The sequence below is a fragment of the Mauremys mutica genome, chromosome 13 (assembly GCF_020497125.1).
Source record: "Mauremys mutica isolate MM-2020 ecotype Southern chromosome 13, ASM2049712v1, whole genome shotgun sequence".
NCBI classification, from domain to species: Eukaryota; Metazoa; Chordata; order Testudines; family Geoemydidae; genus Mauremys; species Mauremys mutica.
In genome coordinates this window covers 23,480,709-23,502,250 of record NC_059084.1, presented here as the reverse complement: position 1 = coordinate 23,502,250, position 21,542 = coordinate 23,480,709, and the positions used below count along the sequence as shown (strand labels likewise).

General features: G+C 41.1%; 1 protein-coding gene across 6 annotated transcripts in view; it reads right to left on the bottom strand.

Moving 5' to 3' along the window:
* The window catches only part of PTPRT (protein tyrosine phosphatase receptor type T), a 709,404-nt gene that overhangs the window by 71,583 nt on the left and 616,279 nt on the right, over window positions 1-21,542 (bottom strand). For all 6 annotated transcript variants that reach the window (XM_044985246.1, XM_044985247.1, XM_044985248.1 and 3 more), the window contains one exon: window positions 8,946-9,094. In XM_044985246.1, coding sequence (XP_044841181.1) covers window positions 8,946-9,094 — 149 coding nt within the window. The remainder of the gene's footprint in view (window positions 1-8,945; window positions 9,095-21,542) is intronic.

Here is a 21,542-nt window from a genome sequence, read left to right as displayed (position 1 = left end):
ATTTTTTTTTTTTTAATAAGAGTTGTATTTGTTGTTACACAAGAAATAAATTTGTTTTTGTTTCAAAGAGATGGATTCCTAAAAACAACTCCCAGAAATACAAGCCACCCAAAGTTGAGTGGACTACAAATAGTAAAATAAGCCTGCTCGCTAAATGTGATATATACATTACTTATAAACTAAGACACGAAGATACAATTTGAAGGCAATCTTTCTGTAGAAGAATGGAGGGGTGGGTAGCTTCTACATGAGACATTTTGGAAAGAGATGAACTCTCTCCAGGAGTAGAACAGGGCAGGAAAGCTAGGGGCTGCTGGTTTAGCATCAGATCCCTAAAGTGGCACCTCGGCTTGGTGGCAAAAGAGGCAGCCACCCTAAGTGCGCATCTTACAGAGAACGTGCTTTTGGGACTAAGCCTAGGAAGCATGCACACTGTATCACACATGCCTGCTGCGTATCTAATAGCACACAAATGGTGTTAGCTGCAGCTGGAGGATGGGCTCCCTGGAGATGACAAGTGGTGCCTATCTTCTCTCACTCAAGGGACGAGTTTCTCTGGGCAAGGATCAACAGATCATTTCCTTGCTAATCAAAACAGATCAAGGAAAGGGGCAGGGATCAGCATTCATGTGGCACACTCACTTTTTAGACAGTCAATTTATGGAGCTGGCTTATACATGGGTCAGTTTAAATGTGAATATTTATGGCAACCAATCATTTCTAAGGGCATTTTTTTTGTAATCCTCTGTCATTTATTCCTATAGTGACAAATAATGACTTCCTTTTCACTGTGATGGGAAACAAATACAAAATCTTAGTACATCAAAAAGATGCCAATAGATTAAATAGAAATAACTATTCCATAATACAATAAAAGTAGATAAAATTCAATACGCATCAAAGTAAATTTCAGATGCAATTTCTACATCTCCAGAGTAAACATTACTGACAAATTTATAAACACTCATCAAAATTTTTCCATGGGGTGAATATAAGTATTCACTAGTCTAGAGAATTTCAAGTGGAATTTGTAGAATTGCCTACTAAACAGATTACATCACCTAGTGAAAGCGCCTGCAGTTTTCTCAATATAACACTTTTCTGTTGCTGTGTTGTTCATCAACATCTGCAGCTTATAACATACCAGCTGACATAATGGGGGGGTAAGTGAACTGTCTCACACATTGGTCTCCTGAAGTTCTTCACCAGCTACCTTTAGGATATGATGCATGACTCTTTTTTCGGACTCCTACCCCTGCTGTCTGGCTGTTGTATTTTGCTATCCCTATTCATCCTCATATGTTAACTGGGAAGCATCCACTTCTACGGAAGGGAAACTGAGGTGTAGAAAGTTTATGTGACTTTCTTAAGATCATGCAGCAAGTCAGTAGCAAACTGGGGAGTGGAACTCAAGTTTTCTAAGATCCAAGAGCCTATGTAAAATCACTGGATCACACTGCCTTTGCATTAGTTCAGCATAAGGTACTTACATATCTACGGATAGAAGCCTAATAAATATTTAAGTAAATTTAACAAAAACATTTACTCATTTATGTTCAGTGAAACAGAGCAAAGTGGCAAGAAGGAGAGGTTAATTCTTTTGGGCGTGGAGGGAGGAAACAAACAACAAAAGGCCAGATTTTCAAAACTCTTTTTCAATGGAAGATCTGCAGGGAACACTTGGGCATTGGCACAAATCAGTCAAGCAGTCGCTTGCATAACCAGAGAGTTATGTGCACAATTATCCAACCAGAGGGGTTTTACAGGCACAACTGATATGTACATATTTCACGAAGCTCATCCAGATGAATTTCAACCCAATGCAGAGGGCCAGCACAAAAGCATATGCACCAGCTAAATCCTGTTAAGCCCTCCAAGGTGGTGTGTGGACCTTGTACTGGATCATTACATGGGGGTCAATTTCACAGCCAGTTTAGAGATGTTTGAAAATCTTGTCCCAAAAAATGACATGGATTTTGCAGAGAATTTTCAGAATAATTAAAAGGCAGCTGATATTGTGGCCTAATCAAACTTGCCAGCACCCCTTCACTCTGGGTATTCTTCTGTCTCCACAATGGTTTCCATGAATACACAGCTTTATTTATTTATTTTAAATAGTTTCCATTTTCCTGTAAGTCACTGCGTTATGTGTAGCAGGATGCACCCAACTGGAAGTAGAAGTTGCATATGGGCACAGATAAGGATTAAATTTTGATGTCATAGTCTACTTTGATTGACAGTATGTCTCAAGTTCCCTTGGATCTGCTTCCTTATAAGTTCACAAAGGAAAAACACAAGTGAGGTGTAAGCAGAGAATAAGCATGTCTGACTAGACCCGGGATGAAAGATAGTCCTTAACATCCTCTGAGGCACTTACCTATATGCTCCTTTCATGGCCTTGCTCTTGCTATTAGACAGGATAATTTTATGACCACACCAGAAATCATTAACACAAGTCAGGGTTCCACTGTGCTCTCCCATCCTGCTCATTGCTTCTCACTTTGTACTTTTACATGCTCCTTGTGGGTGATGTATAGGTTTCAAAACCTGGATATTCAACTGAATGCCACTTTGCTCCCTAAATTAGATGCTTGAATAGTTAAACAAACCTTAACAAACTGTCGGCCTTCACACAAATATCTCATTTTTTAGTCATCTAGTCCCTGGATGTCAAGGCCAAGCTGGTTGCCCTGGTGATGTAGCATATACCTCTGGACCAGCCCTGCATAATCTATGATACTGTGACATTCCTTCATTGTAGTGTCAGAAAAGTGGTGCCTTTGTGAAGGATGTATTATTAGTATATCATTGTTCAGATGATGTGCTGCCTGCCCTGTCACATTGATGGGACTGCCAGACTACATGAGATACCCTCTCAGTAATAACCCAGTGTGCATCTTGTTGGACACTTCACAGATGCTAGGGGATAATTTTAGCTCCCACCATGTCTGTTCTTCCTTGTCACTTCTTTTCAGCAGCACCCCTGCACTGAGCTGATACCTTGTGCTGTGTTTCACAGAGGAAAATGGCACTTTCAGGATGATCTTTCATAGTAAGGAGCAGTCTCAAATATAAACAGACTCAATCAGTTCCTTTTCCTGGGATTAGCATAAAACTTTCCTTTACACATTTGGGCAATAAATAGAAGATGAATGGCCTGAATCACCTCTGTATTATTCCAATATAAACCTGGAACAGCTGGAATAATACTACAGTCAGTCTAGCCTGTTGTATTTTTTCTTTCAACTAAGTTTTATTTATGCTCTCCTATGGGGCTGAGTAAACAGGTCAGTTCTCTAAGTCCTTACCTAGTTAAGCCTCCCATTAATTTCAACAGGAGTTACGCCTGCAAAAGGGCTGTATGGTTAAGCAACAACACTAAAAGGAGTAAGCAATCTAATAATAGCCCATCTTCTGCTGCTCTTTCAGCAGATCCTGCACTGCCTCTTCCAGCCCTTATTGAAACAGAAATATTCTTGATAACAAGGGTACATAAAACATCCCTGTCCAAGGGCAAAACTCAGCCCTGGCCAGACGGCCACCACCTGTCATGTGGAGCTGACCTGTTTCCTCGCTCTGGGACCATGTGCTACTAACCAGTGCATAGGGCTTGTGTTGGCCCTCTGCACAGGGCTGTTTCACCCCAAGAAGATATATACTTAAGGAAATGCACTTTCTCGCTCATGTATGAAACCGACACTTTAAAGGGAAAACCCACTTTTATAAGTATCATCTGGGAGCTTTAAAAACACTTGTATCTAGAGCACTGAGACTTGGTGTTGGGAGATATGCATTTCTACAGAATGATGGAAGATGAGCCCAAGAAATTAAGTTACACCAAATATACCTTTTGCTGAGGAGTGCGGCTATGTTCGGCTGAATCAGGTGGCACCACCTCGAATACAAACTTGCATTCAAAAAGTAAGTAAACACTTTGCTGCTGTGTGAAATGCCATGGCTGCTAAGGAAAATGCATCAGGATGTGTTGTGACAATCCACTGTGATTTCTATGTAATGGCAAAGGAGTGTGGAGCACAGATGTTGTAGTGAAGGCACAGTTGATTAAGGGCAGGTCTACACTAAGGGCGGGGGTCGAACTAGGGTACGCAAGTTCAGCTACGTGAATAGCGTAGCTGAACTCGAAGTACCCTAGTTCGAACTACTTACCCGTCCAGACGCCGCGGGATCGAAGTCCGCGGCTCCAAGGTCGACTCCGCCACCGCCTTTTGCAGTGGTGGAGTACCGGAGTCGACCGCGGCGCTTCCGGAGTTCGAACTATCGCGTCTAGATCAGACGCGATAGTTCGAACTCAGAGAAGTCGAACTCACCACGTCGACCCGGACGGTAAGTGTAGACTAGCCCAAAGTTACAGTGTTGTATCAGTTTAATAGCTGACACGTCCAGTGGGTTACTATCCTGCCGTTGCATAGGGATGGATTTAATCTAACAAGACTTTTTTCTTTGTGATCAAAAGAATATTAAGGACCAGGTTTAAACTCACAAAAGCAAAAGCAAAGTTCAGGTGGACACTTGGGGCTAAAGGTAGGAGGAGAAAAGAGCAGAAGCACTTGCCTAGCTGTCTCCACCATTCTCCAAATCTGCAAAACCCCACATTTGCAGACACAGATGGGACAATTGCAAACCTAACTACCCATTTACATGCTCAATTACTGGAACTGTGCATAGAAATGTTCTTCCTCTCAGAGGCAGTAGGTGAAGAAACATATTGGTGAGTGAACCAGGGGCTGAGGAGCGCCATTTAAAGTGGGAGGGCCACATGGGGGAGGGTGAGTCCTGCCCTCAGGGGTGTGACATGGGGGATGTCAGCTCTTGCCCTCAGGGTTGGTTGGGTGCTGTGCTGTCCCCATGGCTTGGGAGGCCCCATCCCCGGGAAGGGGTCAGGTGTTGCCTCAGTTGCCTCTCCAGTTGCCTTGGAAAGCAAGACTGCCCTGCACTCACCCTACAGCAGCTCCTGTCCTGTGGAGCTGGCCTGTCTTCTCACTCTGGCCTATCAGCTGTTGCCTCAGTGTGCAGGTGAGGCCTCCCCCAACAATACCTTGCCCTGTCTCACACCTTCCTGTTGCTGCTAGATCACCTGCCTCCACCTGGGCTGTGGCAGGCCAAAAAATGGTTGGGTCCAAGCCAGGGCCCAGGTTGGCCTGGCTCCACAGTCTATGGGGTGGAAGATTTTGTATCCTCCTTGGCAAATCAAGTCCCCTACCTTCCATTTTGAACATACACTGTTGGGCAGGGCTTCTCTAAACAAGCTGGGTGGCTACCTACCATAAAGCATTAGTAGCCACTTCTGTTTGTGTTAGGCAAAAGAGGAAAAAAGAAAAATGTCTTCAGGGGGCATGAGAGAGGGGGTACAAAAGACTGCAGCTCTCAAACCTCAGACAATGTTTTGAAACCTATTAGTCCTATTAGGAAGAATGGCAACGTAATCCTATTTGTGCTACTTCAAAATTAACATGATTTAGTACAGGCTTCTACAGGTGTCTTTAAGTATTAACTTCTACTAAGCCAATTTTTGAAAGGAGGATTTTTTTCCTCATCCATGTTATCCGAGCCAGAACCATAAATTACCTACTTTAGCATGGGCACTCAACTACACAGGGCACAATTTGCCTCTATCAACAAGCCAGGATGCCTCAGCATCCCAGACTTGGCAAAGAAGAGTGTTAAGAGATTATGAACCTTACTGATAATTATTTCTGATGGTCCGGAAAAAAATCCAGCTCAATATTTACATGGAACTGTGCCAAAGAATAGGTATTGGCTAAACTTGCAATGATGTCAGACAAGTCGAGGACTCAGTGATTATAAGTGATAAAAATCTTTAGGAACGTTCTTTGCAAAATTAGTCACAGTGCATTCTCTATAGCCATTTCTACAGATGAATGATTCCGCAGCTTTAATTGTTTTTTTCAAAATACCCAAAAGTGATGAGACCATATTACAGACTCAGTTCTTACTATATCTCATGTGCTGGCCAGAAATAGGTTTTAATATTCACAGTTGAGGGGAAAGCATTAAAAACTGGTAAATTTCCAATATTTTTATACTATCCATTAGGGCTGTCAAGTGATTAAAAAATTAATCGCGATTAATTGTGCGATTAAAAATATTGATCCCGATTAAGCACATTGTTAAACAATAATAGAATGCTATTTGTTTAAATATTTTTGGATGTTTTCTACATTTTCAAATACATTGATTTCAATTACAATACAGAATACAAAGTCTACTTTATAGTTTACAGTTATTTTTTATTACAAGTATTTGCACTGTAAAAAAACACAAGAAATAGTATTTTTCAATTCACCTAATACAAGTCCTGTAGTGCCATCTCTTTATCATGAAAGTTTAACTTATAAATGTAGAATTATATACCAAAAAAACTGCATTCAAAAACAAAACCATGTAAAATTTAGAGCCTGCAAGTCCACTCAGTCCTACTTCTTGTTCAGCCAATTGCTCAGACAAACAAGTTTGTTTACATTTTCAGGAGATAATGCTGCCCGCTTCTTGTTTACAACGTCACCTGACGGTGTGAACAGGCATTCTCATGGCACTGTTGTAGTCAGGGTGGCAAGATATTTACATGCCAGCTGTGCTAAAGATTCATATTCCCTTCATGCTTCAACCACCATTCCAGGGGACATGTGTCCATGCTGATGACAGGTTCTGCTCGATAACAATCCAAAGCAAATGCAGACTGATGGATGTTCATTTTCATTATCTGAGTCAGATGCCACCAGCACAAGGTTGATTTTCTTTTTTGGTGGTTCGGGTTCTATAGTTCCCATATCAGAGTGTTGCTCTTTTAAGACTTCTGAAAGCATTCTCCACACCTTGTTCCTCTCAGATTTTGGAAGGCACTTCAGATTCTTAAACCTTAGGTTGAGTGCTGTAGCTATCTTTAGAAAGCTTACATTGGTACCTTCTTTACGTTTTGTCAAATCTACAGTGAAAGTGTTCTTAAAATGAACATGTGCTGGGTCATCATCTGAGACTGCTACAGCAGGAAATATATGCTGAACGGTGGTAAAACAGAGCAGGGGACATAATATTCTCTCCTAAGGAGTTCAGTCACAAATTTAATTAACACATTATTTTTTTCATCCACATGGAAGCATGTCCCCTGGAATGGTGGCCGAAGCATGAAGGGGCATACAAATGTTTAGCATATCTGGCACGTGAATACCTTTCAATGCCAGCTGCAACAGTGCCATGCAAATGCCTGATCTCACTTTCTGGTGACATTGTAAACAAGAAGAAGGCAGCATTATTTCCTGTAAATGTAAACAAACTTGTTTGTCTTAGCGATTGGCCGAACAAGAAGTAGGACTGGGTGGATTTGTAGACTCCGAAGTTTTACATTATTTTGTTTTTGAGTGCAATTATGTAACAAACAAACAAACAAAAATCTACATTTGTAAGTTGCACTTTCACAACAAAGAGACTTCACTATGGTACTTGTATGAGGTGAATGAGTGTGAGTGAAAAATACTATTTCTTTTATTTATCATTTTTACAGTGCAAATTTTTGTAATTAAAATATACACTTTGATTTCAATTACAACACAGAATACAATATATACGAGAATGGAGAAACACATCCAAAATATTTAATAAATTTCAATTGGTATTCTATTGTTTAATAGTGTGATTAAAACTGCAATTAATCACAAATAATTTTTCTAATCACAATTAATTTTTGACTTAATTGAGTGAGTTAACTGCGATTAATTGGCAACCCTCCTATCCATCTTACTAAGATGACTACCACCAAGTTATCCTCTCCTTGCCTGATTTACAAAGATGCTCAGCACCATCAGGACCCTTTGACTTCAATGTAAGATAGAGGTAGTCATCTTCTTTGAAAAATCAGGTCATATATTCAAAGTGAATATTAGTATTGGAGAATCACTGCATTGCCAGTTTTGGAGTCTGAAGTCCTCTAATTATTGCAGGTATATTGCAGACAGTGGCAGTGCAGGCAAATATGACCCGCCTTGGAGAGACCACAGTTGTGGGTGGAAGAGGAATTGTCTCTCTAGCCTGTTCAGTCTGAGACTGCAAAAAAGAGTGTCAAGCATAGACTTTTTGTTGGTGGTGGTAATATGGACACTTGTTCTGTAAGAACTAGAGGGAAACCACTAAAACATTCCACTTAAGGTTACTGAAGAATTATCCGACAGTTTCAGTGGCTGTTGGTACCCAAACTGGACCCTATTCAAACTAATAGGTGAAAGGTCAAAGATTTTAAATGACATTCCTAACACACAACTTGAAAACTGATTTAAGAACAAGAGTTTTTGGACGTGCTATGGCTTCACCTGGAACTATTGCTTCTGAGAAGTGGTTGCTTATCATGCTTTGCATCTATATAGAGTTTTCCATCTAAATGGCTCGGCGTGGTTTACTAACATCAACTAACTAAAGTTTACTGCACCCTTCTGAGGAATGGAATGAGGAAAAGAGCAAAACGCAGACCTCCTTAGTCCCAACTCTCTTCCTTAACTTCAAGATCAGCCTTTCTCACATAACAATTTAGTGCAGCAAAAACTGTTTCACTCTAAGGTCTACTTGGGGATTTGATCTCAATATCCCAACATGAGCAAGAATTATTCCACTAGACCAAACAGCCATTCCCCTTATCTATTGTGCGGTATAATTATTTAAACATCTCTTGTAAATTCTTTCAAGTAGATTTAGAGTCGGAGGGAGTCCTCTCCAACTGTCTGACATTTAACTTGGGGCAGTCACAGAGAAATCTCAGACTGGAGTGTCAGACCTCTTTCTAGCAGCACTCCAGCCATTAACTGTACCCTTTTCATTTCTAATACTTACGGTACATCTTGTGCCCATGGAAATAGATCCTTTTAAGGATCTACAGCTCTCAAAAAGGGAGGTATCCATTGCACGCAAGTTAAACTTACTGAATCCATTAACATCTTGACAGCTGGAAGAAAAAGCTTCTTCATTGTGAACTGCACTGAGTTTGGTGGTGTTCTTGTCTGAAGTAGCAACGGGACCCATCTCTCTCTGAGTGCTGCTTTGAGTCTCCTTCTGCTTCTTCGCTAGTTTCCTTTAAGGTGTTTTGAAGAGGGGAGAAATTATGGTCAGTTTCTTTCATTAACAACAAAGCAAAAGAGAGAGAAAAATATCCTTTTTACCTTTTCTTCTTGGACTGACATACAGGACTCATTGCAAAGGGCAAGAAAGTGAAAGATTCTGCTTTAAAATAGCTGAAGGGAGTGTGATAAATACAAAGACCTAAGCCTTTGAAACCACATACAACACATCCCCACAGTAAACACTAGCAAAGGAGAGACTGATCTTACTCAAACCAACAATGTAGTTACAAGGGCAATTTAATAAGTCCTCTGGAACTGATGTCAGTTCATGCAAGGAAGAACAGAAGGCATCAAAATGGGGCAATGGTTTATGCAGCTCCATTTGGGGACAGGGGGTTGCCAGAATCCATGTTAGGTGGGCACCTAAATTCAGTCTGGAATTTCCCTTTGATTGTCCCCACTGAAAAGTGGGACGTAACATGAAGTCCACATTAGTGTCTGATAGGAAGAGGAGGAGTTTCTTTGTGCACCCAGGAACCTGTCCTGGACTTAAGTACTTACCTGAAATGGGCTCAGGACAAGACAGACATTAAAGAATGTGACCTGTGAGAAGTAGAAGCCATTTTAAAAATCACTATCTCCAGCTATGTCTATGCTACCATAGTGTCTGTATCTTTTCTGAGTCCAAGGAGATGACAAAGCCACTGGCATAAAGCAAACTAGCGCCAGCTGTGAACACTCAGTGACAAACCTATAAGAACATAAGAATGGCCCTACTGGGTCAGACCAAAAGTTCATCTTGTCCAGTATCCTGTCTTCCGACAGTGGTCAGTGCCAGCTGTCCCAGAGGGAATGAACAGAATGGGTAATCATCAAGTGATCCATCCCTTGTTGGTCATTCCCAGCTTCTGGCAAACAGGATAGGGACACCATTTCTGCCCATCCTGGCTAATAGCCATTGATGAACCTATACTCCATGAATTTATCTAGTTCTTTTTTGAACGCTATTATGGTCTTGGCCTTCACAACATCCTCTGGCAAGGAGTTGCACAGGTTGACTGTGCATTGTGTGAAGAAAAACTTCCTTTTATTTGTTTTAAACCTGCTGCCTATTAATTTCATTTGGAGACCCCTAGTTCTTGTGTTATGAGAAGTAGTAAACAACACTTCCTTAACTACTTTCTCTACACCAGTCACGATTTTATAGACCTCAATAATATCTCCCTTTAGCCGTCTCTTTTCCAAGATGAAACGTGCCAGTCTTATTAAGGTGAGGGACCTTGCTGAAAGCTTTCTGAAAATCTAAGTACACTATATCCACTGGATCCCCTTGGTCCACATGCTTGTTGACCCCCCTCAAAGAATTCTAGTAGATTGGCGAGGCATGATTTCCCTTTACTAAAACCATGTTGACTCTTCTCAACAAATTATGTTCATCTATATGTCTGACAATATTGTTCTTTATTATAGTTTCAACCAGTTTGCCCGGTACTGAAGTCAGGCTTACAGGCCTGTAATTGCTGGGATCACCTCTGGAACCCTTTGTAAAAATTGTCATCACCTTAGCTATCCTCCAGTCATCTGGTACAGAAGCTGATTTAAATGATAGGTTACAGACTACAATTAGTAGTTCTGCAATTTCACATTTGAGTTCCTTCAGAACTCTTGGGTGAATACCATCTGGTCCTGGTGACTTATTGCTGTTTAATTTATCAATTTGTTCCAAAACCTCCTCTAATGATACCTGGGGCAGTTCCTCAGATCTGTCACCTAAAAAGAATGGCTCAGGTTTGCAAATCTCCCTCACATCCTCAGCCGTGAAGACTAATTCAAAGAATTCATTTAGTTTCTCTGCAATGGCCATATTGTCCTTGAGTGCTCCTCTATCACCTCGATCATCTAGTGACCCCACTGGCTGTTTAGCAGGCTCCCTGCTTCTGATGGACTTGGAAGAAAATTAGCTATTACTTTTTGAGTCTTTGGCTAGCTGTTCCTCAAATTCTTTTTTGGCCTTCCTAATTGTATGTTTACATTTCATTTTCCAGTGTTTATGCTCCTTTCTATTTTCCTCACTAGGATTTAACTTCCACTTTTTAAAGGATGCCTTTTTGCCTCTCACTGCTTCTTCTACTTTGTTGTTTAGCTACGGTGGCTCTTTTCCGGTTCTCTTACTATGTTTTTTTAATTTGGGGTATACATTTCAGTTGAGCCTCTATTATGGTGTCTTTAAAAAGCTTCCACGCAGCTTGCAGAGATTTCACTTTTGGTACGGTACCCTGTAATTTTTGTTTAACTAACCTCCTCATTTTTGTGTAGTTCCCCTTTCTGAAATTAAATGATACAGTGTTGGGCCACTGTGGTGTTTTTCGTGCCACAGGGATATTACATTTAATTATATTATGGTCACTATTACCAAGAACCCATGAACACAAGGTCCCTCTCTTGCTCCCACATCTAACAATAAGAAAATGAAGAGGAGGAGGGAGAAGGAAGAAAGCTACCAGCTAAGCTTCCACTGACATTTGCCTGTTTTATGCTTCATTCATATCAGAGAGTAAAACTATTTAAAAATGAATACATGACATTCTACAACCAGCAGCTTCAAAAGATGCACTACAAATCCCTAGCACCAGCAAAGAACTTTGCTTACATGGGCTCCATAGATAAGCAAATAAAACAAAATAAAAGAGAGAAAGAAAGATTACCATAAGTAGGGGCTTTAGTGTTCTTTTTTCCCCTACAGAAGAAATCCTAACAACTAAATTATTATGTGAAGAGGTTTTTCTTCACTAAACTGATTTCCTTATGGTAAAAAGGTGCCTGACTAATTTCTCTCCCCTGCCCCCTCTTTTTGACTAACTAAACATTCAGTTGACTCTTAGAACCATATCTTCTGCTATATGTTTCAATTAGCTGTGTTTACTTCACAGGGAATAAAGTCTGAGTGGCATTTACTGCACTAAGGGATCACAAATGCTCAAGACTCTCCCATGAGTCTATGCTGTGTAGGCCAGTTAATAAACTCATGTGCAGGGAGAGGATAGGAGTGACACTAAACTTAGATCTGTGTGAAACTATAATCCTCATGACATCTGTCATGGTCAATGCAAACTTTTGAATGCATTTTGGATTGTGAAATTCATGCCAGTGCCTTGGATTTTTTGTAATTATTCACCTGGCGTACAATCAAAACAACCAACCATTGGCAGTGCGGGTTGAAGTGAAAAACTTCAATTTGACCCCTGTAACTCTTTCAGTACAATAAAATAATCAAGATGTGGGGGTTTTATTTACAGATTTTTTCCCCCAGTTGAGGTCTAGTTTTAGAGAAAGAGCATCGCTCCCTCTCCGCGAGACAGAAATATATTTTTCATTCTTTAAATATGTACATCACATAATCATTTGTTCCACTTTTGCTCAATCATCGAATAATGCAATTTAGTACGTTCTTATGTTACACAAGGGAAAACTGTGTCTGTCTTCCTCCAGTGGTTGGAGCATGTCAAAGACTTTTCTACTACGGCTACAAGTGAATACTTGCTCCTTTAGCTCAGGCAGTAGAGAATCAGCCTTTTACATTTAGAGGTCCTGGGTTCAAACTTTAACGATATGCCCGGTTGGGTCATCTGCACAGTGGCAAAGCATTTACCGCAATAAGGCCTCACAGCACCTGTGTGATGTATAGAGCTTCATTTTACAGAAGTGAGAAACTGAGGCACAGAGGTTGCGTGACTTGCCCAACATCATTCAACAAGCCAGTGGCAGAACCAGAACAGCCCAGGTAGCCTATCTTCCCAGCTCTATCAAACTCTTTCAATAAAGTCTCTCACTTACACTCTACAGTAACTTGACAAATAGTATTACAGTGCTCTGTTATGAGGAAGCTCATATCTTGATAATGAATGAAATTAAAAGCTGTGCCTATTGTGATATATGGCAATGCTAACACACATCTGGATTTACTAACTGTAGTATGTGGGCATGTGAACCCTCTGTTTTGGTATACCATGTTACCCTATATTCTGCTATACCCTGTCTGCAGCAACATTAACCTTATGATTTATTAACCCTGGGATGGAGTTACGTTAATCCTTTGGATTTGCTAATAATAGTGCGTGGCTATGTGAGTTGTTTGGCAACAGGAACTATGATTTCTCAGTGGGAAACACTAATCCCAAATACATAAGTCTTTAATAACAAGCACTCTGGACTGCTGGGGCGAACCATTACCGATTCCCATTATTGAAGCTTAAAAATGGTGAGTCAATAAGGGCAAGAATTCCTTATTAATTCCAGATTAAATTATTCCTGGCAATAATTGCCTAGAAGTCCCACTGCTAGATGTCTTTTGAGACAGGCCAATAAGCTACAAAGAGTTGGAACCGGCAAACTCGTTTTCCTTTTCAGTGAATGAACAATAGTGTTTCTGAACGGCCTGTGCACAATGGAAACCAGAGTCCCAAAGGAACGCTGACGGAAGCCCTATGTAAAGCACTTCTACACTGTCGTGCAGGAGACACAGAGGGCCCTTAAACACTGGCTTGAGCAGTTAAAAGGAAAGGATGGCATATATTTAATGTTCCCAACGTAGCTCAAGTCACAGAAGCAGAACAAGCAAATGGCAACCTCTCCTCGTAGGAAGCACAGAGGTGGTTTAGCTAAAGATGTGGCAAATTAGGATACAAGTGTATTGGGAGAACCGTGGTGGGGAAGTTGCACAAAATCTGACAGCTTAAAAATGATGAGTCAACAAGGGCAAGAATTCCTTAGTAATTGTGGTGTATTGCTCGTACAAGGGGGTCATAGGTGCTCCCTCCCCCACCCATCAAGAGCACAAAAATTCACAGAGCAAATGAAGAGAGGGTAAGGAGAGAGAGATGTTCTCTTTTGAGGATTTTGGAGCTAAGCTTTCAAGGAGCTTCTTGCTACCACCTTCCCTTCTTCCTTGGTTGGTGTGTCTGGGCAGAATAGCAGCTCAGGAATAGACCTAGTCAGTCCTCACTATCATCGCATTTAGAACAATAGAATCATACAGGGGCCTGCAAGAGTCATCTAGTCTAACCCTCTGCCAAGATGCAGGATCTGTTGTGTCTAAACCATCCAAGACAGATGGCTACCCAGCCTCTTTTTGAAAACCTCCAGTGAAAGAGCTCCCATGACTTCCCGATGCAATTTGTTCTATTGTCCCACTGTTCTTACAGCTGGGAAGTTTTTCCTGAGATTTAATCTAAATCTGCTCTGCTGTAGCTTGAACTCATTGCCTCTTGTCCTGCCCTCTGTGGCAAGAGAAAACAATTTTTCTCCATTTTTATGGCAGGCTTTCAAGTATTTGAGGACTGCTGTCATGTCCTCCATTAATCTCCTCTTTTCCAAACTAAACATACCCAGTTCTTCAGCCTTTACTCATATGGCTGGCATTCCATCCCTTTGATAATCTTTGTCACTCACCTCTGGATCCTTTCCATTTTTCTACATCCTTTTTATACATTGGTGACCAAAATTGGACACAGTACTCTGGCTGAGGACTACCCAGAGCCTCCCGTGACTTACACGCTATGCCTCTATTAATGCAACACAAAATTGCATTTTTCCCCCCTGACAGCATTGCATTGTTGACTCATGTGGAGGATGTAATCCACCACAACTCCGAGATCCTTCTCAGCAGTGCTGCCGCCAAGCCAGTTATCCCCCATTCTGTATTTGTTCATTTGGTTTTCCTTCCCAAAGTGTAGCACCTTACATTTGTCTCTGTTGAATTTCATTTTGTTGTCTATAGCTCAGTTCTCCAAATTCTCAAGATCCTTTTGAGTGTTAGCTCTATCCTCCAAAATCAATTAATAAAAGAATTACAAAACATCAAATGATTTTAGCACAAGCTAAAGTGTGAGGGATGTAACTTAACCAACAGCTGGGTAGTGGCTTATCTGCCAATATGTCGAGATGTCTTTGCAACGGTAAAAGTGTTTATCTGAAAATGCTCTGATTCTAAATACAGAGCTCTTGAAATGATCTCCCTGAATCACTGACAGGTCCTATCAGTGACAAAGCGCCTGCTCTCCTCACTGACCAGCTTCCCATCCACAGAACCGCTGGAACATCCAGATGAAATGCTATCAGCACATTAGTGTCAATCATGGGTGGACTGCGGGCTGTCAAGAATGTGTAACCAGCATCAAACTGCACAGTCTGTCACTAGGCATTGAGAAGAAGCTTTTTGTCTCATGCATTATGCAGTTGAAAAAGGGGAAAAAAATAACTGGACAGATACTTGGAGGAAAAGACTGATACAATCAACATGTGATGAAGTGATTGAAATGTCAAAGTGTCAATAAGAAGGAATTAATGGCTGCTTTACTTTTAAGTGCAAGGGAAAGGTGCCAAGAAGAAAACAAGAATTCACAAAGGCAGTTTATCAGGCTGCTCTTTAAGGTTCAGGAGAAAGGAGTTGTTTAAAAAATATGGGGCAAAGCATATGTGTGGGCACTGTACATGACGGGGAGGTGAGACAGGAATAGTGCTCAAAGGTGGACCTACCAGGCAGAATGAAATTATCTGCCCTGAACAAAATGGATGGACAGTGGGGACGGTCCAACTGGTTACAGTAAACCGAGAACTTCCCTGTTAGTCTTGATCCAGAGTCAAACTGAACTTTGAGATTTGAAAAATGGGGTTAGTTTGGTTTTCCCATTGTTCTGAGCTTCTGGTGGGGATTAGAAGTGCAAATGCTGAAATACTACAGGACAATTTTTGTCACAGGATTTCCAGTTTAAAAGCCAGATCATGGAAGTAGGGGTACACTCTGCTTATTACCATAAGTAACCCCACTGAAGTCAAGCACCATGCCCAGTGATCAGTGTTTGTGGGATCAAATTCCAGTTTTGCAGAGCTTTGTGAGGAGGCATGCCCTCGCCTTATTAAGAAGGAAGCTAACAAGCTCTTCTGGTCTTAGCTAACACACACCAGACACAACTGCAGGGCTTGCTCTGCCTGGAGGGAAGAAGCTTAAAAAAAGAGAGCCTGCCAGAGAAAGGGGTAGCAACCAGGCAAAGACAGTTGGTCCTTCAAGACAACTTGTTGCAAGGTGGGATCAGTGAAGAGAGAGTCAGTCATGGACTCTGCTGTTCCAGAGACTGCCAAACCAGGCACAGAATGGAAGTTACAAAAAAGGGGGTGTGGAGTTCCAAAGATGGACTCCAACCCTGATCGGGACACTAAAAGCCCTACAGATAAGACAGGCCCCAAAGGGGTGACCAAGAGAATGCCCAGGAGTCTGAGCGCCTTCTTTTTCCTTTGATCCTCCCTGACCTCGAGGAAGGAGAAAGATTTTTGTTTTGTTTGGAGAGACTCAGATATACCCTGAGCAGCGGTTGGACTCTGTAAGAACCAGAGAAGGGAAGCAACACAAACTGTGGTCTCAAGGGGCCACCACCTACCACAAGCCTCAAAACCTCCTCTAAGTTTTTGCTGCAATTTTGCATGGAGGATTATTTATGCACCTTAAAGGTGGGGTCTTCATACAAGAACAGCACTTGTACATGTAGATAGAAGCCTAGTTTACATGATTTGCACTCAACATCTAACTACTCAATCTGTGCACACAAATCCAGGACACTCAACCCTCTCGCCACCAGAAAATAAACCACACCTTCTAAAAAATAAATTACCTCCAAATGCCTACGTGTAAAAAATTGGAAATTTAAAAGTCCCAATATCTAATAGACAACACATCAAAAGGTCACATAATGTGAATTAAACTTAGATATTTGTGCGCACTACACTGTAAGCGAGACACATATCATTTATTGCAGTAGTTACACAAATGCAGTTATTAAATTATAAATATTTACAAAAAAAATAATATTATGGTATTGACCCAGGACCTAAATCGAGTCTAGGACTTTATTGTATAAGGTGCTGCACAAACACAGAATAGAGATAATACTTGCCCTGGAGCATACATAGAAGTTGTTCTTGTATATACAGTATTCTTCAGTTACTCACTTTTGGGGGACCTACATTACTCAAAGCTCATTTAGTCCTTACTCAGGCAAAACTCCCACTTGTTCATAAGTTCTCCAGAGTAGGGACTGTCATTATTATGTGTTTGCACAGTGTCCATACAGTGTAGTGCCTACCACAGTGGGCCTCAACCCCAATGTTGGCTTTAGGTGCTACCACAATATAAATGTGAAATAATACTACTGGGAATTTGCCTGAGTAAAGACTGAATAAAAACTGAAGGCCCAATTCTGCCTCCCATACTCATACAATAAACTGTTACTCAACTACTCAACATGAGGAAGGGTGGCAGAATGTAGCCCTAAGTCAGAAGGATCTCAGGGTTTAGCTCTTTTTAAAAAAGACAATCACTAGTCATTTGCAAATGCTGCATCAGATTCTTGGCCACATTTCCTAGTGACTTCATTAGTCTCTGGGCTCCCTGAAAGTATTTACAAACAGAACAGCATCCACTTTATAAAACAGTCAAGTGCATGAGCAATATCGGAAAGAACAAAATGCTGGTGTAAAACCAACATCCCACAAACATGCAGTAAATAAAACAGGGCACCTGTTGACTGGGAAAACATTTTATTTACCCTTATTAGGATGGCATAATCATGACCCTGGTTTTCCTGAAACTAAAGGGAAATAAGTTTACTCTGCAAAGACTCTGATCCTGCAGTTTGGCCTGTGCAGGTAGATCCCTGCATCCATGGAGATAAGTGTGTGTGTGAGCACGTGTTATAGACAAGTACATACAAAAATGCAGTTGCTGTTTTAATTCTTTGCACACGCCCCACAGAAGATGGAAATAAATTCTGCACATAAACACTGTTATTTTGAAAATTGTTGGTAAAAATGTATCCTAACACCTTCAGTGGAATCACTACTGGAAATAAAAAAAACATAAAAAACACTCCTAGATCAATTACTGCAACTGTAACCCTACATATCCAATTACAACGGGAGTTTAAAGTGCTCAGCCCCGAGCAGAAGGTGCTTGGCACTTTTTCTGGATCAGGAGTAAACGAAAGCTACTTATCTGCTGCTGAGTTTCTCTTTAACTGTAGAAAACAACATAGTACACTATCTGGGGGTTTGGCTACACTTGCAGCTGTACAGCGCTGGGAGTTAAAGCTGTCTTCGTACAACTGTGAAGGGAAAGTGCTGCAGTGTGGCCATACTGACAGCTACCAGTGCTGCAGTGTGGCCACATTTGCAGCGCTGTTGGGAGTGGTGCATTATGGGCAGCTATCCCAGAATTCAAAAGAGGGGGGTGGGGTGGAGTGTGACAGGGAGCATGGGGGAGACAGAGAGAGTGGATTTTTGGAGCTGACACTGTGTCAGCTCTCTGCCTTGCAAGTTCCGACCCCGTCCCCCACCCCTCTCTCATTCACTAAATGCAAATAGCCTTCTTTGTTTTTTCCTCACAGACCAGATAAGTAGCTGCTCTGAAATGGACCCCCCCACACCCGCCGTGCTGCTTCTCTCCTCAAGCAAACACCAGCTGTGGACATTCCAAAGGGATCCCCCTGCCTGCCTCTACTCATTCACTGTAAACAGTAGCTGTGTTTGTTTTTTAGATAAGCAGCTCCAGGAGCCCTGAGTTCACAACAAAACAAACAGAGGCATCATAACAAAACAAAGAGTGTTATCTTTACTTAAAAGCATTATGGGAAGGTTCCAGAGGTCAGTTACAGCGTAGTAAGATTAATCACTGTTTACACTGGCACCCCAGTGCTGCAACAGCAGCGCTGTTCTCTTTATTCCTCTTGTCGAGGTGGAGTACATGCAGCGCTGTAGCCAGGGAGATACAGCGCTGTAAGTGCCTTGCCAGTGTGGACGGGGAGTAAGTTACAGCGCTGTAAAGCCACCACCAGCGCTGTAACTCTCAAGTGTAGCCAAGCTCTGGGTGATATTATCACCTGCATCCACCTATCACAAGAAATACTTCCCATCACATATGTCATCACTGCCAATCAACTTTCACCCTGCAGCTCTTACCTAGGTAACACACTACACACAGTCACTGGAAAGAAGACACAACAAAATCAACACCTTTATTCTTTTCACTAGTTTGGGTATAAATAAAACCTTTATAAAAGTTCATGCAGTGAAAACAACTGTATGATGAATAAATGATTAAAGCAGGTGCCTGGTTTTAAATACACAACCTACATTAATGCAATATTAAGACTGTTTAACTAAAACGGTAGAAAGTAAAGAAATGAAAAATGTAGGGCTTCTATTGCAATGTTAACTAAGCCGCATGGCACCCCTCAGGTATGTCATGGGTATATATTCAAAACAAACAGCACAACAATACATTATATATTTAACAAGACCAAAAAAAACCCCCACTACATATATGCAGTGTGACAGAGCTAGCAATGCTCTAAGAGCCTTGAGACAAATTCTTCTAATGTATATTGATATAAATCTAGAGTAACTCCTTTGAAATATTGCATGGATCATGTGGGTAGCAATGATGTATTCAGTGATTCAATCATCAAGAAGGCAGGAGTTCACAACCCTTTATCTTTCCCTTCCCCTCATGAAAAGGTGAGAACATATTATTACTATTTTCCATTCATGGAGCACCATATATCCATTGATCTCAAAGCATCTGCAATAACTAACTATTTGACAGAAGGGAAAATTGAGATACAGAAAAAGTAAGTGATTCTTCCAAGATCACCCAGAGTAGCAGAATGTGGAACAGACCCAGGTCTCCTGCTTTGAGTCCTCTGTTTAGTTCAGGTGGCCTCCCCTTTAGAACAATAGAGTATCCCACTCAACTTGTTCTGTCTGGTCTTTCAATGAGGTGTTGCCATACAAAAAACCCAGTTTACCATAAACTGCCCAGTTTAACACAGAGTCAGCACTCAACCGATAAGGAGTAATAATGTTCAGATGCATAAAGAAAGAATGTGTCATTTCTGAGTCTCCTTACTGTTACTCTTTCCCCCCAGCTCACTAGGACCCTATTCCATGACATGCAAAGCTCCTCCTGCAAAGGAATGAGTACCTTCAACTATCATTGGCTTCAATGGGAATTGAAGGTATTTGGCCACCTTGCAGAATCAGGTTCTTTAGCTGTTGACTGCAGTAAGATCTGTTAGAATCCAAGGCCAGAGACTGGCCTTTAATAGCTATTGCAACACTTATGGCCCAATTCTGCAAAAGTTCACAGTAAGCATCAGTTCTTCGGTGACTTCTGTGAGACTACACTGGTGAGGAAGTACTACCCAGCATGAGGTGGGCTGTGGATTCAGGGCCTTAGTGAAAAGAAACTTCAGGCAAGTAGCTGAGGAAGGGTTAAAACAATGATTTAAAAGAAAAAGAAAAGAATTATTCCAAGAAGCACAAAGGTGAATTCGAGAAACAGAAACCACAAATAATGTATTTTTCAGAAACCCAGTCAATGCAGTTGAATTTAAGGATCTGTCAGCAGATTTATTTGAAAATCTGTTTTTCAGGAGTGATAACTCATCCAATTAAAATTTGCTTCAGGGTTAAAACTTGGCACACAAGGTCTTGAATAGGAACCAGTTTTATTTAAAAAAATGTTGTTTGTTTGTTTTCTCTAAACTATTTTCTTCGTAAGCTGTCCAAGAGGTAAAATAGTCAGTCAAATGAAGTGCAGTCCTTTCAGGCAGTCTTTGTCCACCTGGAGCCCATAGCTATTCCTCCAAAGACTTGCTTTCATGCTTTTGGATAATTTGTCAAAAAGAAAAATTAAAATGTACCATAACAATTGTATTCACTTTAAAAAGGAGCTATGGATTTCCATGAGAAATGTGCATATTTGTGGCACCAAGATATTCCACAGCATTTTACTGGAAGAAAGATGATCCCCAGGGCTTAACTCTGGTTTACTGGAGTCTGGAAGGTGCTATCAGTACAACAGCTTCTATATCCAGGGAAGTGAGTTTAGGGTTATCCAGTAGTGGGACCATTATTTGGAACCCACACAACTCCACTAGAGCTGAAACAGAATATTGTCAATGAAACCCCCAAACAGGTGAAACTTGGTCAGCTTGGGATCCAGATATGAAATTCATACTAAATTTGTCAAAACATGTGTTGTGATTTGTAAGAGGCTGGGCTCAGTACTGCGCAAACCCTGGTTGATTTATGATCCTATTCGGTATCCATGCAAAACTCACCCTTTCACGTGGCTTTAACTTGAAATCTGAAACCAGGTAAAAACTGTATGAGCCTTAAGGTACCGAAAGAGTCGCCTTTTTCTATAAAGTATCCTCCATGCCCTTTGCACTGTTCAAATAACAATGGTGACTAACAACAAGACCACCTTGTTTTGGCCAAGTTTCATTTTGAACCAAAAGTGAAATTCAGGGGATTTGAAGCCCCCAAAAGGGAGCCTAATACATAGCAGTCTATGCTGACTTGATAGTCTATGATGCTTCAAGCCATTCCTACTGTTCTCAGATTTGA